Source organism: Falco punctatus, assembly GCF_963210335.1.
Source record: "Falco punctatus genome assembly, chromosome: Z".
NCBI lineage: Eukaryota > Metazoa > Chordata > Aves > Falconiformes > Falconidae > Falco > Falco punctatus.
The window spans coordinates 1,372,797-1,387,817 of record NC_137586.1 but is presented as its reverse complement, the minus strand read 5'-3'; the positions used below and the strand labels follow the sequence as shown (position 1 = coordinate 1,387,817).

The window sequence follows — 15,021 nt, the reverse complement described above, 5'->3', positions numbered from 1 at the left end:
CTAGCTATATGAAACCAAAATATTAATGCAAATTGGCATTTCTAAGTTTAAAGCGGTATTTGCATAACAGGAACGAAACATGGTGCAAGCTGAAAGAGCGCGCACAACACAAATGCCTCTTAACACCATAATTATTGCAAGGAAAAAATGATGGTTTGTGCACACCATCATGAGCTCCAGAATAAAGCATCTGCCACTTTGCGACACCGTTATCTCCCAATGCCCAGTCTCACCAAGAAAAGAGTGTCTGAAAAGACTCTGGAAGCACTGGAGCTGATAAACTAGATAGGTACAAAATGCAACTTAAAAAAATATGAACGCACTTATGCAAATATGACTATCCTACCTAAAAATTACAAGAGGCTGCCAGTAGCAGCGAAAGATTAGCTTGTTAGTTGAGAGCCACAGGCCATGCCAAAGGTATTCCTATTCTAATAAAGCAGTCATTAGCTGTAGTAATCAGTACCTCAAAGTAAATTCGGTTACGAACCAGGCTTGGGACTCTGACACAGCAGTATTTAAAAAACTGTGTCTCTACCACAAGTGGAAAGGAGCTACTTGGGAAACCAATTACTCCCTATTAGCAAATGGGCGTCACCAGACCGACGGACATCTCTGTTGTGGTATCAGCACCGGAATAAACCTTTCAAGCTTCCCTTGGGGTGTATGCTGCTTTGCTGAAACGTAAAGAGGAGTGGGCAAAGCCTGGGGTCTGCAGTTGATGGGGGGGCACAACTGTTAGTTCCGTTTTAAAAATAAAGCCAAACAATACTATGGGTGCTTTCTCAGAGCTTCAGAAAGAATCGAAGTAATTCAAGGATTTATCTCACGGACCATCTGTAAAAATGGATCTTTACATTATTACTAGAACGCCTTGTGTGTCTAGGGAAAGCAAAAAAAGTAAAGCTGCCTGCCATCACAGAGCAGGGCTCGGCAGCCCTTGGTGGTGGGATCTGCTGGCGCCAGCCCACAGGGGCAGGGCTTCCTCAGCACTGTGCCCCAGGGGAGCAGGAGCGAAAGGGTTAAATCCCCCACTGACCCCATCGCACAGAAGCGCCATTCACCCCAGCACAGGTAGCCCCTGCAACGTGCCTGCCTCTCCGCAGAGGGCTTTTATTAATTGCACTGGGCATCGCTGCAGAGTATCACCAGCATTTCTCAAATGGTTCCGTCTGTGGCCAACATGGAAGGGAACCAAATCATTAAACCCTCTAACTCCTCTGAAGCAAGCACTGAAGGCAGACATTTTCAAGACTTCCAACCTGAAATCTCTCCCGCCCGTGTGCTGATAACTGCAGACACATCAACGCACAGATGAAAGTCTGTATTTACCGTCCCTTTTCTTTTTTGCAAGTAAGAAGCCTGGGATCTCCTCCAGCTGGGAGTTTTAGTATGCACCGATTTAAGTACATGAATATTTCCAATGAAGCCACTGCATGTGTGTATGTGCATATGAGAATCTGGTCTACATCTTACTGGAGATTAAAAAAAATTAATATATTAAAAATCGCTTTTTCTGCAAATGACAGCTCACCATAAGTACCTAATACCTTACGAAATTGCACTGGGTGACTGGGACATTAGGGCTGGACATCACAGATGGACACCAAGACGTTACAAACGGTGCAAGTCCACAGTCACATACATGAAAATATTTAAACACCCATCAAAGGCAATTCAGAAATGCAATGACTGAGCCAGCAGCCCTGTTGTCACTGTCCCCTCCTTCTGCATTAAACTTGCTGAACTTCCCCAAAATATTTTTTATCAGAGAACCGTTGTGCTTTGAAAGCATTGCCGATCTGCTTTTAAACCAAACCCACGGAGGCCGTGGCTGTCGCGGCACTATGCCCAGGCTAGGGCTCACCAAGACCCCAGCCCCGCCAGCCCCCAGCACTGTACCTGCAGCAGGACATGCTGCTCCCCCCCTGAATCGAGGAGTTTGTCCCACACAATTAAAAATGCTGAGATGTCCTCTCAAATCAAATGCAGAGCTACATCACACAGAAAGGATGGTTTGACGTAGCGTGATTTTATTTACTGGATCTTTCTTTCCCCCTCCCCCCTGCACAGTAAAAGTTGCTATGAAGAATAGTTCAGGCTATAAATAAGACACCGAGACACTGAAAGCAAATTACCATCCTATGAGTTAATAGCATACCGAATCAAAGACCTCAGCCTAGGTCTTTTGAAGATCTACAACTGCAACCTCAAAACTGTGGCAGATCTCTGCGTGCAATCGGAGCAGCAGAACTTATTTCGTATTCCGACTTCCACAGATCTGTGTGTGTGGTTCAGGCGGCGAGAGGGATTATCAAAAACAGGCTTCTGCCAGAAGTGATCATTACAGAGCTGTCTATACATGTGTAATTTTATTTTCCCCTACAAGGTGCCCTCTCTTGGCTTTGGCAGAATCAACAGCCCTTCTTCATGAGACAGATGTGTGCTGGCATGGCGCTCCAGATTCCTTAACCAGGAGAGACGGTGCTCCCCAGGAATGGGGGGGTTATTTATTTCTTCCGAACGCCGAAGCCGACTATTCCTCTGCCGTTCTCCTAAGCCCGTACTGTATATGAATTCTCCACACTCACATGAGATGCTGAACAGGGGCCGTCTGCACCGCTGTATGATCAGGAGTGACACACACACACCCCCCACACCCCCCCACTGCTTGTGCCACTGGTGTGAGAAAGGATGGGCTGGGGAAAAAAGAGAAAGGCAAGAAAAAAAAAAAAAAAAAAAAAGGAAAAAGGAAGAAAGCTAGAAAGCTCATCCTGACAGACAGTGGCTACTGGCCACTGGGACCTGGGGCTGAACTGGGACCAGTCACCTTGCAGCCAAACTCTGCCTGAAGTCGAACAGCACAAAAGCATTGTATTCTAATGAACCACTGAAAACACATGTTTAACTTCTGAAATGGTGAACAGTTTGTAAAATACTAATTTAGGAAGTCAAACAAAAAAACCCCATCCACACTGGTTGTTGTTGTTGTGGTTTTTCTGATAAAAATAGCGACCGTCAAGTTTTATTCTGGAGATGGCTTTTATTTATGAGCTGGAACTTTGGAATGGGGAGAAAGAAAACGTGATACTGTATTTGGTGACTAAACGTGCCCAGGAGCCCCAGAAACTTCCCTGCACCCTCTGCGAGGGGTCCTGGGACCGCACGCGGGCTCCCACCGTCCACGTCAAGCAAGGGTTGTGTTTCACCGTGTGACTGCTGGGAAGCGGGATCGCTATCCCGAGGCGCTGCCGACCAGCTTACATTACCTTATCTCAGGTTGCAGCGCTACCCTGTCTCTCTTTCAGGTGTTAATAGGAAAATCGGGTTGGCATCCTGGCAGCTGCCACCGCTCTGAGCCTCACAGCTGTCCCCGCTCCCGAACGGCGCACAAGGACGCGCTGCAAAGGTAACGGCGGGGAAGATGGCTGAGCCAGCCTCGTACCTCCCTTTGCCAGCCAGACTTCCCGTAGGACTGGCACCGGGAGCACACGGACATCTCGTAACGGGCTCTGGCACTGAGCCGCACTGTGACGATTGTGGATGCGAGGGATTTACTGTCTGCATAGGCACTGGCGAGGTTTAAACCGGCAAGAAATACATTTGGTTTCCTGGTTACACCCCACCCCCCTCCCCTCTGCCACAGCTGAACAGTCTTTTTTTCATTCTGGAAACAGCGTTAATTCTGAAAAATCTCAAGTCCAATAGCTACAGCAAGAGTGAGGATGGATTTACGCAAGCGTTTTGCTGCGAAGCTGCAGGGGATGTAAGAAAGACGCAATATGTATCAGGTGCTCAGAAATCACGGGAATTCAAATCGTTCTGTAACTCAAAATCTGTAATTGTCTAAGCACCTCAAACAACCACCACTTAAAAGACACTGATAGCTTAATCATTTCTTCTTCAACTCTTACGTTCTACCCGTTTTACACGGGGGCAGCGCAATGTTTAAGAGCAGCTGAACTGGGATATTTCTGTATGCTCCCTCCCGACAATCACACTGACGACTGCAAGAAGCAGAGTGCACGGTAACAAATATTTAGCTAAAATGCAGAAAAGAAGAGGAAAAACCAGGTAAGCCCTGGGGGTCCAGTGGCACAGCCCAGCTGAAGGAACCCCCCCAACGGCAGGGCCAGCACCCAAGCACCCCGGGTGCGCAGGATCAGCTGGGGTCAAACACACCCTGCAGAAAAGCACCACTTGACAGCAGCTGTATTAAAGCACTTTTAGCCTTACCTAGCCAGGATTCCCACCTATATTAATGCTCTCTGCTGATCTCAGGACCAATCCTTTGGAAAATACAGGTTCTCATTTTATGTAACAGTGTGCACTCCATGCACACATGACACAAACACACACACACCCACACACCCCTTTCTCTGCGCTTGCATTTGCTTGCGGGGACCTCAGGCAGCAGGTACCAAAGAGTACTACCTCTCCCTGTATTTGCAGATTATTTTTTTCTCTAAGCTGCGCAAGACTTCTGAAAGCCTGTTAATCACTCGACTGCAAAAAGCAAACCGAGCCTCCAGATCCCCCTCTGGTCCCTTCCAGCCCTGCCATTGCTCACAAAGGCAGCCCGGGGATGCAGCCCCTGTGCCCCGCGCCGCTCACTCCCCTGTAATGACAGGTGCAGCAGTAATAATATGCTGGGCAATCAACTTTCTCCCTCCGATATGTCAGCTGAGCTTCCTCATGCCATTAGGAATGTAAACATTTCTGCAATTTCTATTTAAACGCCAATAAAATAACGGGGTGCAGAACTCACCCTTTTTAATTTTTTAAGTAATACATTTGATTATTTTAATCACGTCAGTACTTAACTGAATGGGTTTAAATATGCACGTTAAGTCAGTTTGGTTTGGTTTATTCATTAGAAAGCCATTAAGTAATTCAGCATTATTCAGTTTGGTTTTTTTTTTTTTAAAAAAAAATAATAAAGGGGGGTGTGTGTGTCACTAAATGCACTGCACAAGACCTTTTCCATGAGGTTGTCCTTGAAGGACAAGTTACCTGTGCACTGTCTCTCCCAGGAGGCACAACTGCTGCTATCATGGATTTCAGGGCAAAAAGGAATCCAGCATACAGGCTAATAAACAGAATTTAATAACGATGATTCACCAGATGCTGGGTAAACTCTTTTTAACAGCAATTCTGAAAGGCCACTCGGTGAGCAAAGAGCTATTTTTGAAGCAGGAAGCCCTGTTTTTCACCACGGATATCCCCTTTGTCAGGGCCGCGGCTGGTGCACGCCGGCGGCTGCTCTGCCATTCTCACCCTTACGCCTGGCAGAGGTGAAAAAGCCAAGTCAAATGTTAGCCGGGATTGTTCCCAGCCTCTTTTCATCCGCGACTCGGCTACAATGGCAGCAGCTGCAGAACAACCTTCCCCCGGCGGCCCCTCCAATTACCGGCACCATGCCCCCACGCCGGGGATGCGCCGGGCTCTGCACGGTGGCCACCCCTCCGGAGAGCCAGGTGAGGGGTGCTGGGCATGGGCACCCCCAAGCCAGGCAGCCCCCAGCTCAAAGCCTCACTAGCCGGGGGCTAGAGACCCCTCTTCTTCTTTTCAGCTGCTTTTTATTACAAAAAGCGTGGTACATGGTTTCAAGAACAATTTGATATCGTGCACATGAGTTCTCACACCAGTCCCACTCCTGTGCAGACACCTAATAAAGCTCTGCAGGTGCATGAAATTTCCTCTGCTCAAACTTTAGGGAGGGTTGGTTGTGGTTCACTTTGGCTTTTTTTTGTGTGTGTATTATTATTATTTTTTTTTAAGTATTATTAATTTTATAGGCAAAACTAAAGTCCTTATAGGGGAAAGTATTCAGAGCTCAAGTCAGCAAATCATACACAGCAAACTGCAGAGTGTATTTGCATTTGTCTGCGTGCAAGTTGAAAATGAAGATGGAAGGTCCGTGCTCCGCGTGTTGCATTTCCCGTGGACACCTCTGCCTGGGAAAAAGCTAAGAGCATCTCGAGCTGAGGCTGAAGCCTTAGGAAACAACCCACGGCACAAAAGGACAAATCCCTCAAGACCCAAGGTCTGGTCCTGCTCCTCCTGTAGCCAACTTTCAACTCGAAAACCCCCTTTTTAACTTACAGGAGAGAAACATTGTAACAACACTTAATCAAGAAAAAACAAACAAAACCCCACACAAATACAACAAGGAAAAACCAAACACACCCACCCGCCCAGAAACTTACAAGAGAAGATCTAGAAATTCAGCAACTTGGGGAAAAACAAGACCCACCCTGAATTTTGGGGCAGAAGCATATTCCAGGGAAATCTCTTGGATTTTGGGGGGGATCCTGACTTGCTCTGCCAGAACAAAGCCAGATGCTAAATATTTCGAGCTACCTGCCAAGGTCTGAGAACGCCACCTTCCCATACGACCCACAGGGGCTCACAGCAACTTTTTAATGAGCCTGAGAATTTCTCCACCGTAACAAGGAGCCGAGCAGAGGGAGAGATCACTACTGACGTAATCATCTCGGCTATCCGCGACAGCAGTTCTTTTGATGAACCGAACAAGAACGACACAAACACTTTTTGAGGCGAAACCAGGGGCTGCACACCAGCCAACGTCAGTTAAACACAGCTCCTCACTGGACATGACCTGACTCTCAGCAGAAGTGCACCATGATTTTTATTACCGAGCATTGGCAATGCCACATGAAAGGGATGTGGCACTGCAATTTCAGAGGGATGGATACAGCACCTGAACCGTTGGAAGTGGTGCTCGCGGTGCAGCCGGCGGCAGGATCAGGAGGGCAGCCGGAGGGCTGGGCACCACTGCAGCACCCAAGTCCTCACTACATCACATCATCACTACAAAAAACTCCCTCCCCCTCCCCCAGCCATTTTTTTTTAAAGAAAAAAAAAAAAAAAAAAGGGAAAAGAAAGAAGACACCATCCAAAGGGCAGGCGATTCCAGGCAGGTACCTTCTTCCCCCAGTATTTTGTTATTTCTGCAGGAAGGCTGACCCACCGCCTGCTGCCTTCCCCACCGGGCTACAGGCACTGCACCGCAGGAACCTTTCCCAGCACCACGTCAGGCTGCAAACTTCAAAGAGCAATTAAAAATAAATAAATAAATAAATAAAAAGATCTTCTAGAAAAATGTTCCACTAGCAACACAATATCATAGAACCAGAAAGCAGCCAACGCAGGCTAAAAAATTCACTTTTCAAAATAAATTCCCTGTGCAAAATAAGCAAATCCCATGTCTCCAAAGTGCCACAGCAATTTTACAGTAACCCAAGTATAATGCAAACCAGATTTATACTGAAACAGGAAACAAACAATTCTTCTGCACAATTTCCTGTAGATCAATTGGAAAGGTATTTAAAGACTGCACCAGCCATCAGATCTTTTGTTAACCCCCCCAACCCTGCCCACAAAAAAGCAGCTCATAACACATGCTATTATAAGATGTCAACACCCTAACATCATTTTCCATGTCTACCATCAATCTATAACCAAATAAAATAAAATTCTATTTATAACTTCTTTTTGAGGGAAAAACTAAGCAAAACACACACACCAAAAAACAACCACCATAATAATTTCCAAACTGGCACAGATGAAAAGGTGAAGTTCATTTCTGATCAGCATATGCAAAGCATATTTAAAACTAAGATTCAACGTAACATCCTGCAAGAATACTAAGCTTTCATAATTCCAAAAATATTTTGGAAAAATCCAGCTTTGCAAAGACCAGGCCACTTATATTTTCATCACATACGAAGGGAAGAAAGCGATCAGCCCAGCCCGCCGTAAATTTTAATTGCATGCCAAGGTATCCTGACCCTTAAAACCAGTGCTGGTTATTTCTGCAGTCTCAAAAGATTCTGAATAAACTCGTTCTGCTTCCCTCCCCTTCCTCCAGAACGTAACACACAAACCCACCGATTGTGTCAAAACGCCTGTGCACATAACGATCTGTATTTATAGTTTTATGCACATAGTTATAATTCAGAGAAAACTTGTTTTCTTATTATCGGTAGGGAGCCTACAAGATTATATTAACTTCTGATATAAACATACAGCCCTTCAATAAACCCCACAACAATTGGAAAAGCCTTCTAGAAAGGTTGGCTTCTGCTCACAATCCTGAAAAGAGTAAGCATTTTTATATACAGACGTAGCTACATGCACATACGGATTTCACATCACGAAGCCTGAGCTACCCGTATGTGGATGAGATTTGACAGAGGAGTTGTAAATTCAGCGTTACTGTGTCACAAAAATCTATCCCTACCCTTCAGAAAGAGTTTCGAGTATCTTGTAACTTTTGCTAATAAATATTTTTTTTATGAGCTGTGTGTCAGTGCTCCAATATTTCCAGCCAGTGAAACGCTGACATTTCTTTAAACAAAGATGCACCATAAACATCACGCTGAATTACTGCCGGTTCAGCCCAACGGGGGCAAGTACAGGCATCTCTTATGTTGATTTCAAGATTTCTTCCTCCTTGTGCTCCAAAAGAAAACTTTCCCCGCGCCGTTCCCAGAGCAACGCCAGCCTCGTGCCATTCACAACTCCTCACTTGTCATTATTAAGCGTGGTACATGGAATTATTACACTCTTTGGCCTAGCCTATTAGCAGGAATGATACCACGGAGCATTCATCTTCATCTACAAACTTTATGGAGTTGAAAAGGTTTATAATAAGAATAGCAGACAGAATGTAAACAGGAAAAACTCATTAGCATTTACTTTTTGTGATTTGATGACTTAACAAATAACTATTTCAAAACAACTAGTTTGTGAGATGGGTTGAAGCTTGTTAGGATAAAGCAAAAAGAGCAATTACAATAATTATAGGTTTCCCTATATGATTTAACACATGCACATGGTGGGAGCTGATGATGGGATCTTAAGATACCATTAAAAGAAAATTTTGCCACTTTTGTTTTTCATTTTCATTTGCCATAATTTCTTCTTTATAGTTCCATGCATTTCCATATAATGTCTATGACCAAATAATACTTTATTAAAATCTCAGTGAGATGCAATTGAAAATAAGCAATTCCAAAAATCAAATTTAGACAGTAATCCTGCATCCATCCCCTTTCCAGGTAATGCAAATCCTAAAATATCACAGCACGCCTCGGGTAACAAGGAGCAAGGCTCAGGGGGGAAAAAATGGCTCTTGTCGTTTCACCGCTTCCAACGTAATCGAAGTGTTAACCTAGTTAATCACAGATAACAGTGCCCACTTCCAACTCCTCTGCCAAAACATCCTTTTTGTAGTATTTTAGGGGGAGGGGGTAAGTGAATCAGAGCCCAACACTTATATGGTACACCGTTAACATAATCCCCGAGCACCAGCTTATCTTTACACTTTTATTATTTGACACTGGCAGTTTTGCTATTGTTTTACCATTTTCTAAAACAAATATCCTCTATTGCAAGAGATGTCAAGGAAAAGATTTCTTACCGATGAACATCAGTAAACAGTTAAAGGCAAAAAGTGCTCTCCCACAGAGCAAGCTCTCCAAAAATGCCCTGCGAGCGAGGGGAAAAAAAGCAAGTTACAGAAAATCTGTTCTGCAAACCTTGCACTTAATGGCAGTTTCATTTTTTTCCAGCCATTTTTATGACTCCTGCACCCAACTGCACTCCTCTTCCCACAGCAACTTTGAGTCCAAGGGCTTTGGAATGATTTTGCATTTTTTCCTCCTTTTGTTTATTCCCAGGGAAGACCTGCTTCCGCTGCCTGCTCGCAGTTCAGAGAGTTCAAACTGAATTTAAACAAGTAATTGACTTGTCACTGGGGAGAAAAAAAAAAAAAAAAAGGTGGGGGTGGGGGGGGTGGGGGGGTGGGGGTGTGTGAAAGGAGGAATTCTGAACTCTATCTTTCCTGTGCAAGGAAACTGTGCGTGAGAGCAGCCCCACAACCAGGCGGCAGCCCCAAGAGCCGCGGTCCTTTCGCCGAGGTGTCGGAGCAATCCCGGCGTGGCATCCCCGAGCGCCGCACGCTGCCTGGCACCGCGTCAAGAGCCGCACAATGCGGAACCGGAGCCAGAACAATGCCAGCTCTATAAACCACCAAAAATCCCTTTGGCAAGTGGATGCAGGGATACTTTCTCCCCCTCCGGAGGCTGCGGGGCCAGCCTTGGCCCCCGGCTCCCACCAGCCCCTCGCTCGGCTGGTGCCCCCAGCCCCGGGAGGGCAGCGTTGCCAGGGTGCCCCCCCAGCCCAGGGACCCTCGCCGCCCTTTGTGCTCTGCCGGCGCTGAGGCCAGGCTGCCCCCCACGAACCCCTTCCACCGGTGCCTATAACCAGCTCGGGCGCAGGGTGAGCCTGCTTTTTACCATTGCCACCTTCCCCAAAACACAAAGGGCAGGGGAAAGGGCCTGGTGGCCGAGGGGGCTTTACGAGCCCTCTAAGTTCCACAGTTTTATGTCAGCACAACAGGCGGCTGGCACAACAGGGCGACATTCCGGTCCAAGCCTCCCCAACACGGCCCCCGGCAGGCCGGGCATCTCCTTCCTGGCTTTACTTAGTTGGAAAAAGAAACCGGCCAAAAAAAAAAGACACACATAGAACGAAGGCGGGGGGGGGGGGCGGGAACCCAACCCCAAAACAAAAGGAAAAGCCGAGCTCCCACCCCCACCTCCATTGCCCTGCTCGCCCCCCCCCGAAGAAAAATCCCCAGAATAATGAAGTTGGTCTAAGTGTTTAAAATTGTTTACCGTAGCCCTGCCGCTGTGCAAGCGCTGTGCATCGCTGCGTCCTGCAAACAGGCTGCTGTCGCCAGGATTTTATTACTTACTGAGGATGAATAGCAGCGTTTAGGAACTTTTGCTTGTAAAGCTACTGAGGTTGGCTGGCCCTGCCATGCATCTGAATGTCAGGTAGGCTTGAGGTGTAGCCTCAACAGATTTGCAATAGGAATAACTAATTTAGAAAAAAAAAAATAAAAGGGGGGGAAGCGCTGCCATAAATTTACAAAGCTTTATGTTTTTGCATTTTTGTAAATTTTTAAATCTCAGCTGTTTTTCCCCCCGCAAATTACCTTCGTTTCTCCCTCCACACCAAGTGTCCTGCATTACCACGATGCGTTATTTGCAAAATATTCAAAACAAAAGACGAGGCCCACAACTCTCGCCAATAAGCATATTTAAAAAAAAAAAAAAGTAAAAAAATCTCAGTTATTCAAACAGATGTTCATTCATGAGAGTGGCTTTCCGTACGAAACAATTTGAGCTGGGTATATTATAAACAGCCGCTGGTCTATGGCACACATGCCTCCACAGGCACACACGCCCGGGCGGGATAATGAGTTTGCTCCATCCGAAGCGGGCCCGGGTTAAAACTCCACCAGTTCCCTTTTGGCCTAACTACGCTGCCCTGATTGGTATCACATGAAACGAAAGAAAAGTTGAAAGAACACAGACTGGAGCAGTTTGCGGAGCCTGCTCCCCCCACGCGCTGCCCTCACTTCCCAGCATTTCCAAATTTTATTTTCCTCTCCCTTCAAGCAACAGTTCCCCTCCTTACCTCGCCCTTCCCCCTCTCCCCCCCCCAAATATTTTAAAATATACTGAAATACTTTTCCTTCCCAAGATCCAGCCAGAGAAAAAAAATAAACCTCCAGATGGCAAGTATAAACCTTCTGCTGGGGTTATGCACAAAATACCAGACACTTTTTTTTTTTTTTTTTTTCCTTCCCCCCCTCTTAAATAAAGCGTTTCTGTTGGGAGGGGGGGAAGGACCGAAGTCATTGCAAGGCGGGTGGGAATGGGGCTTTTTTTCCTTATTTTCCGTTATCTTAAGGCTACTTTTGGCGCAGGGCTCCGGCCCCGCAGCCCGCACCCGCAGCCCCGCTGGCTCCGCGGCCGCGCAGCCCCGCTCCGCTCCCGCCTTCCCCTTCGGCATTTTTTTTTTATTTTTTTTTTTATTTTTGCTTTGCGCTATTTTGACTTTAAGCTCAAACTTCTAAGCGCGGGCGGGCTCTCTGCCGTACCAAAAAAAAAAAAAAAAAAAAGAAGGGGAAAAAAATAAGAAGAAAAGAGCCTAAACCCCCATACAAGCAAAATAAAATTAAATAAAGAGACCGAGGAGCGGCGGCGGGAGGCGGCGGGCGCATCCCCACCGGCCGGCCGCCGCGGGCCCTGGCAGCGCCGATGATGCTCGTCCCCGCCACCATAAAACTTGTCCAAATTACACCTTTAATTGCCGCGCCAGCTTACCGCTTTCCCATTATAGTAGTACATCAAAGAGTTGCCGCCCATGCCGGGGATCGTGTATGCGCAGTACATGGTCCCGCCGCCGCCGTCCCCCTCCGCTCCCGCTCTCACAACTTTTATTTCAAACTCGCTCTCCCTTTTTTCACAACAATTCCTCCACTCGCATGTTCCCATATGGCCGGGCCAGGCGCGCTCAATATGCAAAGCAGGGCGAGACCATTCGCCGCGCGGGGGCGGAGGCTGCGCGCCTCCCCCCCCCCCCCCCCCCCGCGCCCGCGCACCGCCCCGCGCCCGCGCACCGCCCCGCGCGCTCCCCGCCGGCCGCCCGCGGGGCCGCGGAGCCGGGCCCGGCCGCGCGCGGAATGCAAATGCGCCTAATTGCCTCCCCCTCCCTGCGCGCTCCCCCGCTCGCCTCCCGGGTTGGGGGGGGACGGGGGGGCTGGGTTCTGTTGTGGTTTTTTTTTTGTTTTTTTTTTTTTTGTTTTAATTTGATTAAAAAGCGAGTGGCAGGAAGGGAATCGTATGATGCACATCTAATAACTCCGCCATCTGTCCGTGCTGCTGGCGCGCTCCCAGCATTGTGCGCAGCTGCCGCGGCCCGCCCGCGCCCCGCGCAGCCCCGCGCAGCCTCCCCCTCCCTTCCCCCACCTCTCTCTCTTTTCATTTTTTTTTTCCCCCGTAACGGGGTTTTAAATAATAAATAGGCGGCCCCGTCCCGCCGGGCGCTGCTGCAGGCACCCCCCCGAGCCGCACAGCACCCTGTGCCCCCCCGGTCCCCAGCGCAGACGGATGGAGATGGGGGCATGGGGAATGGGGGGACATGGGGAATGGGGGGCATGGGAAATGGGGGGGACGTAGGGAATGGAGGGGCACGGGGAATGCGGGAACATGGAAAGGGGGGTACGCCCCCTCCAAAACACCCACCTCCCCCCCCCAACTCGGGACTCACTTGAGCTTGCCAAATTCAAAGCATCACAGGAAAGGAGGGCCCCTGGGAATTGATCCCAAATGAAACTAAATCATTTGCATATGCCGAAGCAAATGCCATCCGAGCATACAGCCAGTCTCTGGCCTCAACTTTAATAATTCAAAGCACCTATTTCCTTACTCCTCGGCGTGGTAACGTGCCACATACAGGATTAACCAACGACAAAGAGACGGTGATAGTAATTCCGAGATGTCGTCTTGGGTGATGGCGAAGTTTCCTTTCATACTTTCCACCCCGATCCGCAGGGTGGGCACGCAGGGCTGCGGATGCTCAAGGGGGGGTGGGGGGGGCGACGACATGCAAACCAGGAGGAATGAACGAGCAGAGGTTTATCTAACTCACTTGTTCTGCATTTATTCGGGAGGTCCCCAGAGGTTTGGGTAAACAGTACTTGAATTATAATCACACATTTCATTCAAATTTCATGCTTTGAGGATTTTTTCCTCATTAGAACAGTTAGCTGTCAATCTGACAAGATCACATTTGTAACCTTTAAACCACCCTCCGCGTATAATACGTAAGGCCAAAAATCCCGACGACTGCAGGTCAACGAGCAACAAAACGCCCCACCAGAAAGGCAGAGCCAACCCTCCTCGAACGCGGTGCAGTTGGGCGGAACATTTCCTATGCCAGCAAATCCACTTTCTAAACCCAACTTCCTACAAATGTACGTCTTAATGCTCCAGAGGTGAAAAACAACAACGTCCTTTGATCATTTATTAAAAAAAAAGAAAAAAGAAAACCAACCACCACCCTTCTGGTGTTTCTAATAGACTTCTAGAAATAAAGCCTGTTCTTCCCTTCTGCATTTGCAAACTGCAAAATACGGTATTTTCTCTCTTAATAAAAGCTGTGGCTTCACAGCTCCATACAAAGTTCTACAACCGGCATTACATTTTTAGTACAAATGTTACCACAAAATTAGATTGGATGGACCTTTAAATCATCTCACTTAATCGCTCTCCTGCCACGGAAACAATCACCTCACTCCAGCAGAATAAGCTTTTTCCTGACTGGCACTAGATAATTCTACAAATTCCACGTGTCGATGTCAATAGATGATGGAAATGGAGAGAGAGCCACGACTCTGGGAAGCAAGCCTTGAATTGCGACCAACATGTCATGGAAATGACCGCAGATGATTGCGGTTTGGGTTTTGCAACCTTGAGGCGGGGAAGGGTCCTGTCATAATTTGGATCCTGTCATATCAGTGCTTTCCTTCTCCCGAATGGGAAAATTGCGGTGTAAATATACTGTACGGAACTTGATAAGAAGTTAGTGCGGTTTGCAGGGAGTAAGCCCGTAACTATAACTCTCAACACATGAGAATAAAAATTAATTACTTCACCATATCATATTTGCATTTGACACGTACATTGAGATAATTTTAATATATTTTCCTGCCTTGCTCGAGAACCTGTGATTGTCCTGGATTTTTTTTTTCCTTTTTTTCTTTTTCAGAGATAGAAACATATATCTTACATAAAATTCATAGCGTTAAGAACGGCCTAGGAACACCACTGGTGAGATGCCGACTACCCGCAGGGCTCTGAAATGATGCGAGGCAAGGCTATGGTAGCCCTCCGTCCTGCTCTCATCCCTTCCCGCACCCCCCTGCCCCAGCAGCTCCCAGCACAGCCCCACCGGGGAGGGCCCCACAGCACCATCCAGTCCCCCCAGCCTCCCACTTTTCTTTTGGGGCGCTGTCACAGCCGGGAACGCGTCCCCAGCTGCCACGTGGCCCGAGCCCGGCTCCTGGCTGGCCGGAGCCCATTCATTGAAAGAACAAACCACTAAAAATATGAGGGGAGTTATCTGACAAGCAGCAGC

General features: G+C 47.6%; 1 protein-coding gene across 26 annotated transcripts in view; it reads right to left on the bottom strand.

The window, feature by feature from the left end:
* The window catches only part of TCF4 (transcription factor 4), a 239,643-nt gene that overhangs the window by 56,519 nt on the left and 168,103 nt on the right, over positions 1 to 15,021 (bottom strand). The window contains exons 1-2 of one of the 26 annotated variants that reach the window (XM_080371938.1): positions 12,207 to 12,438; positions 9,449 to 9,516 (exon numbers count right to left, since the gene is read on the bottom strand). The exons of 22 other annotated variants lie outside the window; for them this stretch is intronic. Coding sequence is in view for 3 of the 4 variants with exons in the window: in XM_080371936.1 (XP_080228062.1) it covers positions 12,207 to 12,377 (171 nt within the window). In the remaining variant the exon portion in view is untranslated. Of the gene's footprint in view, positions 1 to 9,448; positions 9,517 to 12,206; positions 12,445 to 15,021 lie in introns of those variants that run through there. 3 more of the 26 variants (XM_080371936.1, XM_080371935.1, XM_080371934.1) reach the window with 3 other exon arrangements.